Source organism: Enhydra lutris, unplaced genomic scaffold, assembly GCF_002288905.1.
Source record: "Enhydra lutris kenyoni isolate GAN:26980312 unplaced genomic scaffold, ASM228890v2 scaffoldscaffold16, whole genome shotgun sequence".
In the NCBI taxonomy this organism is placed as follows: domain Eukaryota; kingdom Metazoa; phylum Chordata; class Mammalia; order Carnivora; family Mustelidae; genus Enhydra; species Enhydra lutris.
This window is the reverse complement of record NW_019154100.1, coordinates 38,105,059-38,124,741: the sequence shown is the minus strand read 5'-3', so window position 1 is coordinate 38,124,741 and position 19,683 is coordinate 38,105,059. Positions and strand designations below refer to the sequence as shown.

Genomic DNA, 19,683 nt, shown 5'->3' with positions numbered 1-19,683 from the left:
TACCCTGATCCTGTTCAAAGTCTTCCGCATGTTGTCACTTTCACACTGCCCCTAGCCTGCTCTCTGCATTTCTCTGCTCTTTAATTGAGAGTTTGTGTAAAGACAGTCTTACTTGTTAGAACCCTTTCTGGGCCCCCTTATAATAACATGTATCCCCCAAATATATGTGAGTTATCCCCATGCCTACCATATTTTTATTAATCTGTATTGCAATTACTAGATTCATTTGTGGTTATCTACCTGTAGATGATAAATATTTACCATGTCAAGGAATTTGTCTGTCACAATCATAGTGATTCTCTAGTAGTTAATATTATGGCTAGCACTTAGTAGATCCTCACTAATGAAGTATGCATAGATAAGATTCATATATGAATGAAAACATGGGCCACATCTTGCTTTTCTGTTTAGGAATTTTGCTGCTATTATTTTCCAAATCCTAGTCCTCAGAAGGAGTTCTACCATACCAATGATTCATTTCAAAATAACCAAAGTGGGGGCATATCATTTGGAATTGGAACATGATTTAGCATTGTGACTTTCAAATATTTGCAAGCAAAGTTTAGTATTCACGGAATACTGAGAAATTTCTTTACACATAAAATTATTTTTGCATTCCAGTTTAATTTCATAGAAGTTCATTAACCTGTGGAGGTGCTTGTTTTTGTTTGTCTGTTTTGCTGAACCATCTTGCTTCTTCTGCTGGGGAGTATAGAAGATGAACTTCCTAGATGGGCATCTGTAGGTTTTAATCATGGATAAGTTTGATGATGTGAAGTTTTTATTTAACATCTTTGTTGCCCCATTTATCAACCATTATCCATGTCACTTAACCTCTGTTAAATAATTTCATTCTCCTAGAACAAAATTCATTTATTAGAACTCCTCAAAACCAGCACAAATTCCATTTCATAAACTGGAACTCCTCACCCAGAATAAGCGCTCCAACAAAGGTGAGCTCTGTCAGAGCACCCTGATGGTGGTGCCCCAGTACTGGCAAGGTTGGGGATGGTGACAAAAGTTTGGAAAGAAGATCTTTCCCCCTTAATCCTTACCTTATTTTTTTTAAGATTATATTTATTTATTTGATTTATTTATTTGAGAGAGAGAGAGAGAGAGATCATGAGCAGGGGGAAAACGGTACAGGGAGTGGTAGAGGGAGAAGCAGACTCCCTGCTGAGCAGGGAGCCTGATGCAGGACTGGATCCCAGGATCCTGGGACCAAGCTGAAGGCTGACACTTAACTGACTGAGCCAGTCAGGTGCCCTCAATCCTTACTTTTTAAGCAGGATTCTCCTTCTAAGGTCAAAGTTACTGTGTATGATATTATAATCTGGGAGTCAGAAAGCAGGTTGTTGGCCATCTTGTACTTTTCTTTGTTGGGACTGAGAAACAAGAGCTTCATTGGGACTGTGAAATGGATTCATGGAAATAATCACAGAAAAGTCTTTTAAAAGTCCCTAGAAGTGCTTTGGACCCAGTGAGTACTTAGTGAATATACTTATTTTAACATTTTTATTTGTAAGAATATGTGCAGGTTTTTGTTGTTGTTGATAAACTAGTGCTCACTGTTTGGTCCTTAGCAAGTAATAACTGGAAGTTGACAAATACTGGTGGTTTATCTCCAATTCCTCCTATAAACTGAGATAAACATATTATAAAGAAACATGTTGATGGAGATAGAAAATAATAGGCACAATGAATAAATATGACATATTGTTGATGGATTATTCCCTCCCCCAAAATATTACCTATTAGTTATTTTTGTGGGTTATGCATGTTTAAAAAAGTACCTGATTTTTATTATTTCCATGGTGTTGTATCTTTTGATTTTTTTCTCTGTTTTTATTATTATTGTTCTCTTGGGACAGAAAATTACTTCTCTCAGACTGATCTATAAAATGGGAGTGTGAATACTGTACTCCTGGCAATTTCTTGAAAATTCAATTAATTAAAAAATATGTATATTAACATATATACTCATACATATTCATATATATACACATACACATTCTCATATATATATATATATATATAGAGAGAGAGAGAGAGAGAGAGAAAGAGAGAGAGAGAGAGAGAGGAAGCACGTTCATCAGTATGCCTGACATGCGAAGATGGTAAATGTTCATTTTTCCCACATTTCTTCTCCTTTTAGATCTGGAGTGGATTTCTTAAGACCATAGCAAATCATTAGTTGGACACAAGCTCAGGATTCAGTGAATGTTTCTCTTCTTACTTCCTATTTTTATCTTGCAACTTGAGTATATATTAATGCATATTTATTCAAATATAATAATATGGTCAAAATGTATTTATTCATTGCTATGCATTTTATGTGCCAGGAAAATATCTCAAGCATCATATTATCACTTCAGGACTGTGTCTGGACTGAGACACACATAATCCATTGGACAGAAACCCTAACTACTGTTACCTTCACACAGTTGTTTTGGTGAAGTTCCTCTTTTCAGTGCAATCTGTTATTCTTATGTATTTTTATAAATAAAGATTTTGTTAGTAGGAAGGAATGAATGTTTTCTTTCCTTCTATACTTATACCTTTCCTGTATCATATCCATTATTTTTAATGGATAAAAATAGCCATCATTGTTTTATTTTTAAGCTCAGTGGTTTGAATTGGGTAGTTAAAATCACATAATTATATAAATTGATGCATTCTGTTGTAAATGTCTTTTAAAATCTGATAAAATAATTAATTTAATATGAAAATTACATACATGAATGTTGGCTTATTGGTTAACCAACTGGTAAACAGGGAAGCGGAACTTAGAAGACTTAAGATTCTTTTGGAGACATGTTTTCATGTTCTTTATTGAGTATGTGACTTGTGTCTGCAACTATTATGAAAAGAATGCTTAACAGAGGTGTCTGACTTCTCATAATAAATTTCTCATAATAAATTTCATAATAATTTCACCTTTATAAAATATTCTTTTGAAGAACTCTTTGGTGTGTTTGGCCATATTGCTTTAATATTGATAACTGTCATGGTTTAAGAACTATTTCTCTTTACCAGCTCTGAATCTGGTACCACAAATGACAGGGAGGTTTTTTTGTTTGTTTTTCTAATACTTTCATTCTCTCAATGCTAGGATTAGGATAGTCAATTTATGTCCCAAGCTTGCTCTGTTATTTGTCCAGTGACTAGTAAACAATATAAATGGATATTGCAATTGGATTTTGAATCAATAACTTCAGACACTGAACCATATGTTTTAATGAGAAGCTGGATTTTCCTTACATTGGTCACATAGTACGATTAGTTTTTTTGATGATATATTAGAGTCAGAAAAGACAAATATAAGCACAGAAAGTACCATGAGGTCTTTGAATTCTATTATAGTTCATTCTCGTGAAAGACTTGCCAAGGTCAACCATAACTCTCTGTGCTATGCTTTGTTACTTTGAGCCACTCGACAATAATTTTGAAATCATATATGAAATTTGCTCTGAATGTATTACCTATTTGAATACCTCAGTTCACTCTTAGGAGAAAGTTGTATTGATATATCTTTGATGTATCTAACCCCTTAGTTGGTATTAACTATATGGCTTATTTCAAACATAGCTTTAGGAGCCCTCTGATGTGCATGTAAACTGAACCAGAGTAGTAAATTCAAATCTCTGTGGACTTGTCTGTTTTCACTAGGAATAAAAAGGAATTGTGTTCCATTTCATATGATCTTCTTACCTGAGCATGCTGAATGTTTACTAGTCAATTCAAGAGCAGGTCTGTGATGTTATTAATAAAATATTTAAGCCAGATTTGGGAAATAATCTATATTTCACTGGAATAATCTTTTTGAAACATTTATCTTTAAATTACTTTTCTTAGGGTTGAATATGTGTGTTATGACTTTCAGAATGAACTCTGATTTTTTTACTTTATTCCTATGAACAAATAGTGTTTTTATTTTTCCCTTGCTTCAGAGGAATAAGGTAAATCAAAGTAGTGGTCACCCTTAATAACAGATAGAGTCCTCATTTTACAAATGAACACACAAAAGCAGCCACTATTGTGTTGAAAGCCCAATTAGTTTCTTTCTTTTTCCTGAGCTCCATGGTGCTGATTATAACATCTTGATTCTAGGCATGGTTCTTTCATTCCACTACAATATTGACATGATCCCAAGCAATGACTTAGTTAGCAATGCATCAGTCAGGGTAAAATGATAGAGCGTACAGTTGTAGAACTAAGAGTGAGAATATTATCATCTGATAAGGTGGTAGAGAAGAAGATCATTGTAGTTAATGACCCTTTGGGTTGTTAATATAGTAATCATATCTGGCAAGTATATGCTTTAAAAAAACTTTTACTTATTTGTTATAATTCGTTATGGGAAGGAGGGGGGAGAGGGAGAGAGAGAGAGTGGGAGAGATTGAGATTGGATCAAAGAAAATGTAGCCACAGTTTAATCACTACTCACTATTAACTATCTCCTAGACTGCCAACACTGGGATAATCCTGAAGATGTTGTTTAATAGTGACATATACAATGAGGATTTTTTTTTTTTCTGATACTTGACAATGGCTGTGAGGATATTTCATTGCAGTTCTCCCTTTCTTTAGCAAACATATCTTTTTAAACTTTTAGTTTTTTATTATTGGCTTTATTTGTTACTCACATATCACTCCTGATTTTTCATATGAAAGGCTAAATCTATGAAATTTTAAGGTTTTCCTTCATAGTAAGTAGACATGCCTCTTGACTTAACCAGTTTAAGGATAGTATTAGGCTGGTATTTGTGTGTGAGCGTATGTGTGTGTGTGTTAAAATCCATAATAAATTTGAATTAAGTTCTTATATCAATATAAGTAAAACCCTTTTAGATTTAAAAAAAACTGTGATTTTTTTTTGAGTGTTATCATTCTTTAAAAGTATGTATTGACACTAGGAAGAATCCTCTAGACAACATCATTAACACATACTTGTGAAAGCAGCGATACATAACCAGCATGTAATCCAGTAGAATATAAGCCCTTTAATGGTGAAAAATTTGTCCTGTTCACTTCTGTTTTTCCAGTGAATAATAGCCATGCAGTAAATATTTATTGGAAGTAACCAAAGAAAGTACAGTTAAGTAAATAGATTAAAGAATGATAATTTTAAACTTATGCTTTCTGATATGTAATTTTGCTTAAAAACTTTTTATCTAATTAGAATTAAATTTTAAGAATGGAAACAAGTATCAAAAGATAGATATATGTACCATAAATGGATTTCATTTCTTTCCTAGGCAAAATAGCACATGACTGGCAGCGTGTTGTTGGTTGGCTTTGCTGACAATGACACATTTTGCTTTTTTATACATTATTTGTATTCAACTAGACATGCTTATTTTCAGAAAATTTGAATTTTATTATATAGTATAAATTAGAAGATATATAATTCCTTTAAAATCATTTTTGCGAAAAATGTTTTCTCCATACAAGGTGAGAAGATTGTGAATCTGTCACATTCACAGTGGTAAAACTTTAGAGTTTTATTTTTTTATAGGTAAAGTTTGCCATTGCAGCTGTATGGTATCACCAAATTGTAGGTTATATGTTTGAGTACTTGGACTAGTGCTTAATTTTATGTGAGGCTTAGAATATAACATAGGGAATATGAAATACATTCTTATTATTGAAGCAAACGTCTTTTTGCTCTCACTGGCAATTTAGATGAAATTTTAAGCAAGTAAATAGGATCATGATTTGCTTTGAGCGTCTGTATTTATTTGGCTGTAACAAAAATACTTCATTTCAGTGTCCACTGTTAGGCGACTGTTCAGAGTGCTTATTTGCTACAATTTTTCTGAGAAAAATATAGCTTGAAATGCATTTTAAGCTCTACGCTGTTTGTTATAGTCCTTCAGGCAGGTAGGTTCAAAAGAAACATACAAGATACCTGAGCAAGTTTTTGCTGACCTATCAATACCTGCCTCCTAATAGGTCATATTTCAGCTCCTATATTTTTGACAAATAGCCCGGCTTTAAAAAGCTCTGTCCAGGGTGCTGAAACATCTCATGATGTATGAGCATGTCTTATTGATAAATTCTAATGTCAGCCTCTGGGTGATAGTGATTCATCAGGGTATATAATTTTCATTTGGGAAACACACTGAATTAGCAAGTTTGATATTTTGGATGTGTTAAAATTAACACAGTTTGTCCTTTTGTTTTAAAGAGTTCATAACAATTACCTTCCAGATTGTCAAAAACAGCAGGATTTAATTAGAAGCTGTCAAAGCTACCATAAAAGCAAATGTCTACATTAACAAATAAATTGGTATGACTACAGTGCTGGAAATGTTTACAGGCCAGTGACATGTTGATAACATGCAGCAAGTTATTGTAAGAAAAGTTAAACACTTGATTATGAGCAGGCACAACAACAATTAACATAGAAGCCTTATAGCTTTGTAGAGATAAGTGATTTGCCTATAAAAAGTATGGCTTATTATCTTAGATGATTTTTTATTATCTCAGGATTTTTTTTTTTTTTGTTCACAAATATATTTATTTTGCAGGACTGTAGGTTTTTGTTTGGAAATATGACTTAAAACCCTAAAAAATTTTAGTTATTTTCTCCAAGTGAAATCTTTATATTTCCTATTTTAGATTCTTTATTTAGTAATGTTTTTGTCACTTCAGTGATCCTCATGTTTTAAGCTGTGTTTTTTAGGTGTTTTAAATATAGTCATAGAGAACTACACTTAATATTTTTCTTTTCTTTTTAAAAAAGTTTATTTTTTGAGGGGGAGAGAGACAGAGGAAGAGGGGAGGGAGGGAGAGAACATGTGTGTGGTGAGGAGGGGAGAGGGAGAGAGAAACTTAAGCAGACTCTGTACTGAGTTTACAGTCGATGTGGGGCTTGATATCACAACCCTGAGTTCATGACTTGAGCCAAAACGAAGAATCGGATGTCCAGTTGATTGTGCCACCCAGATGCCCCTCTTTTCCTCTAAATTAGTCTTAGAAGCTTTTTCTTGTATTATCAAAACTTTGTTCTCAAATTTTTATTAAACTCTGGAATTATCTGATTTATGTCATTTTTATATGGGGGTGAGCCAAATAAAAGGCAAAATTTTATAAAATTGAACCTGATAAACTTATTCTACTAATAATCCCATATGCTTAAAGTAAAATTTTAAAATTCTAATCTTGGAAAATCCTAGTCTTCTAAAATCTAAAATTCGTTGTCATCCTGGGGAAAAGAATCATTCAGTCTGATCAGAACAGACTTCAAGTCAGCACAACTAGGTTAGTTGCTATATAAGTATAAAAACCTCTCTCTTTTGGGTCCATGTGAAACATGTTTAGTTGTTAGATTTGCAACACAGAAAATTATTAGATTATTTGCTTATTACTGCAGTGAAGCACATCAGGTGTTCAGAATCAGAGATTTGAAAAGTAGACCTAAATCATAAATCCTACCAAAAATTGGCAATATTTTCTGCAAAGCAAGCAGCTTACATTTGAGCTACTACTAATTATTAAAATGAAACTTCCAGTTCCTCAGATATTGGATTTACATTATGTGAACTTACCAATTAAACCTACTCTAAAACCTGCTTGTTAAGAAAATATTTAACTGAATGCATGATATCCTTGAGGATTTGTTTTGGTCAATAAAGGGTTAAATAGAGTGTTGTTATTGCCTTTCAGTACAGATAAAGTGCTCTAAATTCATTTTTGTGCTTTATAAAAATATAATTACAGAACCCAAAAAGTGCCTTAGCATTCAAAATTTCATTATGGAAAAACACTTTTAAAAAATATCATTTAAATGATACCTGATCAGATGACATTTCCCAGAAATTATTCTTTATTTAGAAACAAAAACAAGACAAAAGCAATTGATTTTAATCCAAAATGTATTTTTTTCTTATAAAAGAGGCCCACATACTCACTGTGTCTACTCTACAGAATTTGTCCATTTTATTACACCACGTGTCAATTCAAGTTACCTAGTCACTGCAAAAACTCGTGGCTAATATGTGTAATACAACACAGGAGGAGGTATTGCTCAGTTCAACTACTCTTATATACTTAAAAAAAATACAGAAATGTTTTGTCCACTTTAACTGTAGTCCAGACATAAAAGTTACATGAAAGTTCTAGAAAATGGAATTATTTTATTTGGTTGCCACAGTATCCTTTGAAGCCAGTTAATTAAAATGCTGAACTTGTACATATTTCCCTTGGTCTGGAGCAGCATTGGTGAAGCTTAAACTTCTTTCTAGAAAGCCATATTTCTCTGCTTTTTTTTCTTTTTTTAATTTTTCAAGCACAGCTGCAGTCTTAGTTTTTCTTTGAAGTAGGTTTAGTTAGTTGTTTTTAGGACATATTTGTTGGCACACCTATAACAGTTGCTTTCACTTCCAGTGCTGTACTTTTTTCTTTGCCTGTTTCCCAGAGGTTGATAAGAGGAGGATAAAGCTCACTGAATGTGAAGGTTGGTTTCTGTACGTAATTCCTCATATAGCCATGTCCACCATCACAATTCATTTCTTGTGAGAGGCAACTGAAAAGACATATCACACCAATAATCCCCAGAAAGCCTCCAAGGCAGGCCATAAAGGTTGTGGTGTTACTCTTTTCATATTCTTTTCGATCAGGGTTCATACCTTTTGTGGTGACATTTACACATTGTTTTCTGGTTTTTTGATAGATGGTGGGGATATCAATACAAATTCTGTACTCAGTTGATGGGTTCAGATGAGTAAGATTATATACCTTGATATCAGATGGTATTCGGGCACTCTGGGCAGCATGGGAATGTTCAGTCTTGACAAAGGCGGTCCACTTAACACTGGATTTGAGAATTTTAGAACTTGCTTTCCAAGACACTAGAACTGAATTGGCCTGAACATCTTTTATTTTAATATTTAAGGATTCGTTGTTATCCTGGGGAAAAGAACCATCTACTTTGATCATAACAGACTTCAAGTCAGCACCAACCAGGTTAGTTGCTATACAAGTATATAGACCCCCTTCTGTTGGAGTTATGTCGTTTATATCTAGTGTGCCTTCAGAATGGACATAGAACTTGTCTTTCAGAGTATTAGGTAAGAGTTTTTGACCAGAAGGTGTTACCCAGTAGATTTCAGGCTGTGGCTCTGCAGTAGCTCTGCAATGCAAGGAAACATAGCTCCCAGATTCTAAATCCAGATTAGAAGGGAAGCTCTCAGGAGCTATAAGAGGGAGACAGATTTCCATCATTTCCCTGAAATGCACCTGCCGAACATTTTGGCCTTGGAATTCAGGTGGGTCCACGCAGAATAGTGAGTCTGGTTCCATGAATCGAATGTTAGTTTTGTTCATATTAATCCAACGGATGACACAGTCACACCTGATGGGATTGCTGTGTATGCTGATCTCCTTGAGGTTTGGCAGAGACTCAACTGTACCATGGTAGAGGGCACTAAGGGCGTTGCTGTTGAGCATCAGTGATTCCAGCTTGGGTAGCCTGAAAAATGCATTTGGGTGAATGTAAGACAACCGTGGGTTGTTTGTAGCTTCTATTTTTCTTAAATCTGGCAGGTTATCCACAGCAAGATTGTCGATGGAAATCAGCTCAGGCATATTATTTATTCCCAACTCTTTTAAGTGTAGCATATTGCTGAAATCACCCCTCCGTATTCTATTAATGGGATTTTTATTTAGATCCAAGAATTTGAGGTTTATAGCTTTCTGGAGAGCAACATGGGGCACTTTAATAAGCCTGTTGTCATAAAAAGAGATGCTTTCTAAGTTTTCAAGTCCAGCCAAGGCATTATCTGGTATTTCCGTCAGGTTTATACCAGCTATAACCAGGCTGCGAAGATTGATAAGCGGCTTAAAGTTCATGTCTTTGATTCTGATGATTGGATTTTCCCCAATCATCAGGATCTCCAGATTGGGAAGAGCATCAAACCACTTACTGTTGATCATCTGCAATCTATTTGAATTGAGATGAAGTCGAAGAAGATTATGGAGGCCAATAAAGGCTCCGGGTGAAATTGTAGAAAGCAAGTTGTGATTAATATAGAGTTCTTGTAAGTTGCTCAGTCCAGACAGACATTTTTCAGGCAGCTCAGTTAGTTTGTTTTCCTCTAAATACACAGAAAGAAGCTGAGGCATCTTTTTTACATTAATATTGGTGACTGAAGATAAATTGTTTTGAGATAAGTCCAGGCCGGTGAGGTTTACTGGAAAGTCTATGGAGTATTCAATTTTTGCAATATTGTTAGTCTGTAGGAGCAGAATCTGTGTGTCAGCAGGCAATCTGGCTGGGAAATTTAAAAGACCTAAATCATTGCAGTCCACTGTAGATGCTTCCATATAAATGGATCTGGGTGTAAACCAAGGCCTGATTTCACATGTACATAATTGTGGGCAATCCACTTTTTTATCTACAGCTTGTACTAGTGTAGTGATAGCTAGGCCAAGTAGCACATGAATTCGGAGTGGCATGTCCTTCATCTTAGCTTTCTTCTTCAGAAATTTAATGGGCCCTCAAGGATTCCACAGTCACTGCTAGGAAGTTAAGTAAGACTTGATTGATAAGGAAAATAGTTGCATTTGTCAAATGATGAATGCTGTAAAACTGCAGAGTTTTTCTTCATGGAAACACGTGCTGGTGCCACAATTGTCTTGTCCAGAAATGTCATGCATGTTGGAAAAAAGATCACTATCTCCTTTATGATAGAATACTGATACACTTTTTGAAGATGGAGTATGTATAGATGGTTACAGGAAATTGAGCAATTCATTTATTTAGGAGTGTAATATTCAAATCCCATACTTGTTCAGTACTTGCAGGAATAGCAGCATGATGCTGACTATAATAAAATGGAACATAAAAGAAAAAAGAGAAGAAGAGTTAGTCCAAAGAGGGAAAAATGCCATAATTAAATCTCCATTAATTAACTATGATTATCTGACATATGATATTGTTTAGAGTTTATGATTAATTCACTATGTTTTGATGACGCTGTCCTTGTGACTGCCTTTGGCCTACACATTGGACAGGCTGAGAAATTGAATCGTTAGAAGGCTGATGTTATAGTAAACATAATGAATATGCTTCCAGAATTTTTCCTTTATTTCCAACCTTCACTTGTTTATGCCTGGTCATTTTGTTTATTATATTTGTCATTCTCTTTGACAAATAGTTATAGGGAAAAAGAAAAAAAACCTTTCAAAGGTGATGTCTTGCTTTTTTTCTCTTAGAGAAGAAAAATTAAATGCTTATAAGCAAATAATATTGTTAGGTTACAGTCAAATGATATAGCCTGTGGTTTCTCAGGTTCCCAGGAGACAACATTTAGAACCAAATTCATGTTTATGCAGTGAACTAGAGGTAGTAGTATTTAGCTGGATTTCCCATTTTCATTCATGTTTCTTTCTATAATCTCCTTTGTATAAAGTGACTTGAATTTTCCAGTATTTGGAAGAGATTGTCTAACTTGCCATAGATGTGCCTGCATACTGTCATTCTTTACTGAAATGCAGATTAATGTTTGACTGTTTTATTTTTCCCTGAAAATAACTTACATTCCATTAGTCACTAACAGTGAAAAAGTAACTTTATTACATCAGTAAAACAGGCACTTAAGTACTCCTTCCTTTAAATAGATACTGATGTCTTTATCACATAAAAATAAGCAATCCAAAATCAAGTTGCAGTTTCAATATGTGCCATATTTTTAAATACCACACTAATTTTGCATATACACTCCATCAATTGGACTGCTGGTGAGCTCTTCCTGCAAATGTCCAGGATGGCTGGAGCCGGCCTGGACTCTTCATTCTGGGACTTTTTGCCTCCCAGCAATGGTGGTCTGCTGAATGATCATTTTGTAAATACTGTTGACTCATTCTAAGAGAAGATGGGTGTTTCAACAACAGGGATAAATATTTTTGGAGATGTAGTCTCTAGAGAGAGAGAGAAACATTTTTTAAGCAAAAAAAAAAAAAAAATTATTTTCCAAAATCAAAAAATTTACTGCTCAAAGTCAAACCTAATTTTTCTCTTATCCTTTAAGAGATGTGATTTTTTTTTTTAAGGTTTTATTTTGAAGTAGCCTCTACACTCAACATGGGGCTCAAACTGCAAATCAGGAGTCACATGCTCTATTGACTGAGCTAGCCAGGTGCCCTGAGATGTGATTTTATCTGAAATCTGGATCATAAAGTTCAGATTGCTAATTATCTTGAATTAAAAGTGTCTTTGCGTTTTTTTCATCACTTCATCTATTTGAGGATCTAAAATTCCATTTTTTAGTTATTTTTTTATTTTTAATTGAAGTATGGTTGACATACAATGTTATATTCACTTCAGGTATACAACATAGTGCTTCAACAGTTATATACGTAACAAAATGCTCATCATGATACGTGTAGTTCTCATCTGTTGCCATACTCAGTTATTACAATTTATTGACTATATTCCTTATGTGGAACTCTTCATCTCTATGACTGATTTACTTTATAACTGGAAGTTCATACCTCTTAATTCCTTTCACTTATTTCACCCATCTCCCCACTCCCCTCCCCTCTGGCAACCACCAGTATAGTCCCTGTACCTATGAGTCTATTTGTGTTTTTTTGCTGTTGTTTTTTATTTGTTCTGCTTTTTAGATTTCACATATAAGTGAAATTATATGGTATCTGTCTTTCTCTGTGTGACTTAGTTCACTTAGCACAGTATCTTCTAGGTCTATCCACGTTGTTTGCAAATGGCAAGATTCCTTTTTTTTTTTTTTTAACGGCTGAGTCCTTTTTTGTTGTTTTGTTTTTTTAAACTGGACCTTCTTTTGGCTATTATTCTTAATCTCTTTCAAGTAGACTCTGAGCCCCTTGAGGAGTGAATCCAATACAGCTCCTTCTTCAATGAAGATTCCTGAGAAATCCTTGGCCCATAGGACCCTCCACAATCTGTGGTGTCTCTTCTCTTTCTCTGTATCTGTTCCTCACCTTCTGCCACTCTGCATATGGCCTTCCCTCTGTCAGCAGTGCTCTGGGTACCTCATCTCGCTGCCTGAAATTCCTGTTTCTTTGTTGTGAGTTAACTCTTACTGTTACGTCAAACCTCAGGTCAAGCATCAACTCTCCCTGAAGCCTTCTGTATAAGCCCTCCCCTCCAGCGGTCCCTGTACCTCACTGCCCTCCGCAGTGATCCCATGGTCCTAGCACACACCTCTGTCAGAATATTTACTTGATTCTCTGGCTCACCAAGTGTTTATCTCCCTGAGATCCCGAAGCCTGCCTGCCTTTCCATTCCCAGCTCCCAGGCATGGTAATTAGAATGTAGTAGATTCTCCAGAAATGTTTCCAGTGAAAGCATAAATGAATTATATTAATAAATGTATATATTCATCTTCTCTACATATAATTTAAGCAATTCAATCTGTTTAATTTACTAATTTCAGTATTCAGCTGCTTCAACTTGCATAAATCTATTACTCAGAATGTATGTTGCAATATTACTAAAATCCAAAGACTAAATTTTAATATAATCCAAAGGAACACATTGGACTTTAAAGAAAAGTCAATCTAACATTATGTCTTCAGTTTATTCCTTAATTTTTTCAGTCAGCATTTAATGAGTACCTTCTGTGTTCCAGTTACTGGGTCAATAGCTAGAGGTTAAAAAAAAATGGCCCGGACATGTTCTCTTCCCTCCTTAAGTTTTTAGTCTGGAGGGGGAAGCACAAGTAAACAGATGGTTACAATTCATTGTACAGCTGATATGGGAGCACATAGGAAGGATACCTGACTACAACTGAAATAGAAATCTACTTCCTCTTTCTTCCCAAAGTGAAGAAACAGCCTAAGGTACAAGGTACAAAATACATTTCTGCGTGTTTCCATAAATCAGTCAGTTGAGAACTAAGAAAGCATAACTTCTGCCAATTAATCAGTTAAATCAACTTTCACCAGTTGAGCAAAGAGAGGCCTATATCCGTATGTTATCTAGAGGATTAAAAATATTTAAGATCAAACCTTCTTTTGGGGCACATTAACCTAATAATGCCCAATAATGCCACTTTTTAGTTTGAAATTATTCTTCTCTTTTCTTCAATTTATATCTTTATTTAATTAGAAACTCTTTTCTGACCTCATTTCATTATCTATATAACTATATGTCAGATACAACCACATTTGAACTAGATTTATTCTGGAAGCCTTTGAAAATAAGGAGAGTTGTGATAATAGTGAGCAAGGTCAAATTTTATTTCTCCAGATCTGTAGGAAGAAATTGTTAGTATGAGAAGCACAATGGAAGGTGTGGAAATTTAGCTTTTCTTCATTGTAATATTGATTTTTTTTTCTCATGTCTTTGGAAATTATTATGATGCTTTCACTAATGGACTTTTTGGCATAGATTGTTTGCAGAACAGTGAGGCAGTAATAATATCTCATATCGTAGTGTTTTCTGGTTTTCAAAGCCTTTTCTTATTCATTGTTTATTTTATGTTAATAAGGACTTTGTTGCGTTGATGGGGAGTTAACTTTAATTCCGCCCCCTCTTTTTTTAATGTAAGGGTATTTGAGACCTATCAGCCAGAGATCACACAGCTAATAAATGAGGGGTGACAGTAGAACCCAGGTTTTGTCTTTAGGCCTAGGCATCTCTTTCTAATAATCCACACTGCATACATACATAGAGATGAGATGAAATAATCCTAATGAAAGGGTATTATAGTGATTTTATTTCTCAGCAGAGCTGTCATTCCCTTGGTGTTCAGCTTTTCAAGGTTGGAAAATTAATTTTATCAATCTACTAAGAGTGATTAGTGTGTGGTTCACACTAAGCAAACTCACAAGGGACACAACCAAAATGCCAGTACACTACAATGAGAAATATGACTGTCAGAAGAATACAGACCCCCAAATCTGCGGGTCAGTTCCTTTGCTTTGTTATTAACAAAAAGTTGGAAGTACAAGTTATGGTTCTGCAATTTGCTTGTGAACATAGATAATTTGACATAACTGCTTTAGTAAAGACTATATATCACAGGCCTCTTGAGTCTCATGGCCCTTGGCACAATCTTAGCCCCCAAACCCCTGTGCTGGGAGACTTTTCCTGGATTCTACGGAATATAAAATTGTCAGACATTAGATTATTACTCTTATCAGACATGAGATTATTTGATTATTATTCCTTCCCCAGATTATGAGATTATATTATTACGGGCTGTGTTCAACTTCCTTTTGATTTGATTATGTTAGCACATTTGATTGGTGTTTAGTACCTAACCCAGGACCTCCAGTGTAGGGGTCATTAATCAAATATGTGCAAAATAATAACTCACAAATGTGTCTTTCTATAATTTGTATTGGATGATAGCATATAGAATAGTGATGAAAATGACTTTTTTTTCTTCCCAAGTAACTACCAATAAGCAACACAGCCGGAACAGAATAAAGAGAAACAGATATACCCCCAAATTCTTAAGGATTTTTTTTTTATTGTCTGATAGTTAAAAAGTATAAATATCACAATTGTATTACAAAGCATCCACTAGCAAAACAGAAAATGGTTTACTTTATAGGCAATGATTTGAAAACATAGCTGTTCTTTAAAGCCACATTTTGGCTTTATTGCTGAGAAAATGGTTTCTGCTGTTGGCCATTTTGGGATTTGGGCTAAATAATTATAATGATGGTATTGATTTTAGGAGAGATTTTCTTCTTTTTTAAATTTTTTTTAAAAATTTTATTTTATTTTTTCAGTATTCCAAGATTCATTGTTTATGCACCACACCCATGCTCCATGCAATACATGCCCTCCTTAATACCCACCACCAGGCCCTTCTAACCCCCCACCCCCTCTAAAACCCTCATGCAGCTATATAAAAATTTTAAAATATATTAAGCTAAATATATTCCTTCAAAATAAATTGACCAATTTAATCCCATTTTCATTTTTTGAGAATTTTAATGCCATGGACCCTCTCACTTTTAGCCTATCTCTCCCCCATCTTTCCCTCTCCCATTTTAACTTTTTGAATGCATTGAAAAAAATAATAAACTTAAAAAATATTTTCAAGCTTAGAAAACTTACGTCTCATGATTATTGGTTTACTTCCATAATTTCCCATATTCCATCAATATACTGGGAAATTTTTTCTTCTAAAATAAGAGTAGGAAAATTGTACTTCAAAAAATTAGTATTTCAATTTGTATTTTAAAGGTTTTAGGACCGTAGCTTGCTTTGGAGCCTAGCATAGGGACTGAAGCATAAGTCTTCAATAAATATTACATTATGAATGGCTAGATATAAAGTAGATAACATATAGGCAAGGTATTTTATTTGTCTTCTTTAAAATATAGTAAATAATTGGGGCATCTGGGTGGCTAAGCTGGTATAGTGCCTGCCTTTGGCTCAGGTAATGATCCCGGGGTCCTGGGCTCAAGCCCCGCATCAGTGTCTCTGCTCAGGGGGTAGCCTATTTCTTCCTCTTCTTCTGATCCTTTCCACTGCTCATGCTCTCTCTCCCTCTCTCTCAAATAAATAAAAGAATCTTTTTAAAAATAAGGTAAATAAGCCACATAAGCTAATTTTACTAACGGTGTGTATTGTTACTAACATTGTATACATTGTCATTTACTGATTCCCCTTTTTTAGGGTGAACATTCATGTATATGGTCCTATTCTTAGGACCAACTCATAATTAACAAGCTTCTTTTCAGTTTTTTTTTTTTTTAAGATTTTATTTATTTATTTGACACAGAGAGATCACAGGTAGGCAGAGAGGCAGGCAGAGAGATAGGAAAGGAAGCAGGCTCTCTCCTGAGCAGAGAGCCCAATGCGGGGCTCGATCCCAGGACCTTGAGATCATGACCTGAGCCGAAGGCAAAGGCTTAACCCACTGAGCCACCCAGGCACCCCCAGTTGTTTTTTTTTTTAAAGCAAAACTATTTCAGATAATTTTTGTACCTTTTAGTTTTAAACACAACTGAACCTTTATTATATATTAAAGCAAATAAATTATAATTGAATACTATAAAACTTCAGAAGATAATGTTAATGACACGTCTCCAGGAATGAAAACAGACATCTCCAGGGAATGAATTATATAAAGCCTCTTTTAAATAACTTGAACGAATGAGTCCTACAAGTTTAACATCAGCCCTCATTAGAGCTTATCATTTATCTACCCTTTCATTTATTCTTCTATTTTCTTTCCCTAAATAATTGCAGAGGGCCTACTGCATCAGTCAGTGTGTTTTCATTTGTAATCTGGTTTAAGATTTGTGAAAACTTGGAAGATTAAAGATTATTTCTCATCGATGGAATATAATTTGACAGTTAAGGCTTTTTTGTGTGGGGGGGGTAGTGGTTGAGAAGACTTTTTAGAAAAAGTTTTTTTTTTTTTTTAAAGATTTTATTTATTTATTTGACAGAGATCACAAGTAGGCAGAGAAGCAGGCAGAGAGAGATAGGAGGAAGCAGACTCTCTGCTGAGCAGAGAGCCCGATGCGGGGCTCGATCCCAGGACCCTGAGATCATGACCTGAGCCGAAGGCAGAGGCTTTAACCCACTGAGCCACCCAGGTGCCCCTTTTTAGAAAAAGTTTTTAAGATGTGGAATTTTATTCACTTAAGAAACATTATTGAACAGCTATGTTTTGGCAGGCACTGTTGTAGATGCTGGAGAGTCAGCAATAAATCAGATGTAATATCTACTCTCCAAGTTCTCAGTTATCGAAGGTGTGGATAGCAAAGGATGCCATACAACAGATTTGACACAGTGAAAGTGTATGCACTTCTCTGTGGATGTACCCAGGAGGGGTACTTCTGCTTCCCACAGAAGCAGCCTGAATGTTCTGTGTTCTGTTACGATACTGATTTAAAAAATCAACTGAAGTATACTAGGGAAACAAGGGGTGGGGAGGGGGGAGAAGATTTAAAATCCACTGTCAGATGAATTTTTATAATGCTAAAGCACACAAAGTGTGCCTTCTTCTCTGTACCTCATTTTATGTATTATAAAGACTATAGAGCCTGAAGAAGAAAAACATTTAGATATTTAAGTTCAAAAATTAGTGGAGATAGGAAGTTGCCATGGCTACATTAAAGCCCAGTTTTTCCTTTTCTTCTATAGCAAATTGCTAGCCAAGTTCATTTGTGTAAGGAACTTAAATTCTGTTTTTCCATTATCTGACTTTATATTCCTTTGTTGTAATACTCAATCTTTCTTCAATTTTAATTGAAGGTTCCATATCCCAAAAGTGTTCTTGAATTATACTAAATGCATTCCTGTAAAAGGGTATTCATTTTTCCTTGAGAAATATTTATTTTCCAGTTTTTCGAAACTAATTAATTGCTTGAATTTATAGGTCAACTTCCAGGAAGGAGATAATGGTAACTAGAATAGTTTAATGAATGTTATTTTATAGTATTTATCTGTTAATAAAAACAAAATCAGTACATGGGTGCCTGGGTGGCTCAGTGGGCTAAGCCTATGCCTTCAGCTCAGGTCATGATCTCAGGGTCCTGGTCTCAGGGTCCTGGGATCAAGCCCCGCATCGGGCTCTCTGCTCAGCGGGAAGCCTGCTTCTCCCTCTCTCTCTGCCCGCCTCTCTGCCTACTTGTGATCTCTCTCTGTGTCAAATAAATAAATAAAATCTTTAAAAAAATCAATACAGAGGAAGAAAATTCGCTTTGTGATATGAAACATGGGTAAGGTTTATTAGATGATTTTATAATTGTGGAAAGGACATCTTACTTTCCTGTACCTCAAGTTATGGATCATTTAAATTTAGAAATTGGTTATATGGTAGTTATATGGTAGTTACGGTTCCTTACCATTCTAAAAGGTGTATATTTCTCTGTGAGCATGAAAGGTTTTTAAAATGATGTCTAAAAATAGTTGTGACTTATTCAATTTAAACCATTGTATTTAACTGATAGTGAGTTTACATTTAGTACTGTAGATCTATGTTATTAAAACATTAGGGTCAGTGAACTTTAGTCATGAGGTTTTTAAATGCTGTCAGATTAATTATCTGGGGTTATTCCTACTTCATTTCATGTTTATTTCTACACAGTAGTAAATAAAGAAGAGAGTTACTTTAATCATCAAATTAAGGCACACTAACCAAAGGGTAAATAAATTGCCCGGATTAGGTTCCTTAATTGAAAAATAAGTTGTCAGTAACTATTAATACTGACATATATACAAATACAACCATTATAATTATTTGCTAAATTGAAATCTAGGGATTTTTTTAAAAAAGATTATTTGAGAGTGAGAAAGAGAGAGAAGGAGAGAGAGAGAGAGAGAGAGAGAGAGAGCAAGCACAAGCTGGGGGAGGGGAAGTGGGGAAGGGAGAAGCAGACTCCCTGCTGAGCAGGGAGCATCATGTGGGGCTTGGTACAGAGCTTGATCCCAGGACCCAGGGTCTTCATGTAGAGCTTGATCTCAGGACCCCGGGATTATGATCTGAGTCAGAGGCAGATGTGTAAGCGACTGAGCCACCCAGGCACCCAGAAAGGTAGGGATTTTTGATACTATTGAAGTTTTAGCCACCTGGATATATTTGGTAGTATCATATAAAATCAGCATATTTTTGGTGTTGCAAATTCTTAGGTGGAAATGGATATAGAGATCCATTGGTTCTCAACCTCATTTCAGTTGTGAAACCCTTCACATAAATTCTTGTTCACATAAAGTCTCACCTG

At 34.9% G+C, this 19,683-nt stretch overlaps 2 protein-coding genes across 3 annotated transcripts in view; one reads left to right on the top strand and one right to left on the bottom strand.

The window, feature by feature from the left end:
- Positions 1 to 19,683, top strand: part of LOC111147359 (inner mitochondrial membrane peptidase subunit 2) — an 861,050-nt gene that overhangs the window by 401,664 nt on the left and 439,703 nt on the right. The gene's annotated exons all lie outside the window — the stretch shown is intronic.
- LOC111147357 (leucine rich repeat neuronal 3) lies at positions 8,344 to 10,470 on the bottom strand. Its single transcript, XM_022503358.1, has one exon. It carries the CDS (start codon positions 10,468 to 10,470, stop codon positions 8,344 to 8,346), a length of 2,127 nt encoding a protein of 708 aa, XP_022359066.1.

Excerpts from the sequence above, each read along its gene's own strand:
- LOC111147357 (XM_022503358.1), bottom strand. The coding sequence starts at position 10,470 with ATGAAGGACATGCCACTCCGAATTCATGTGCTACTTGGCCTAGCTATC.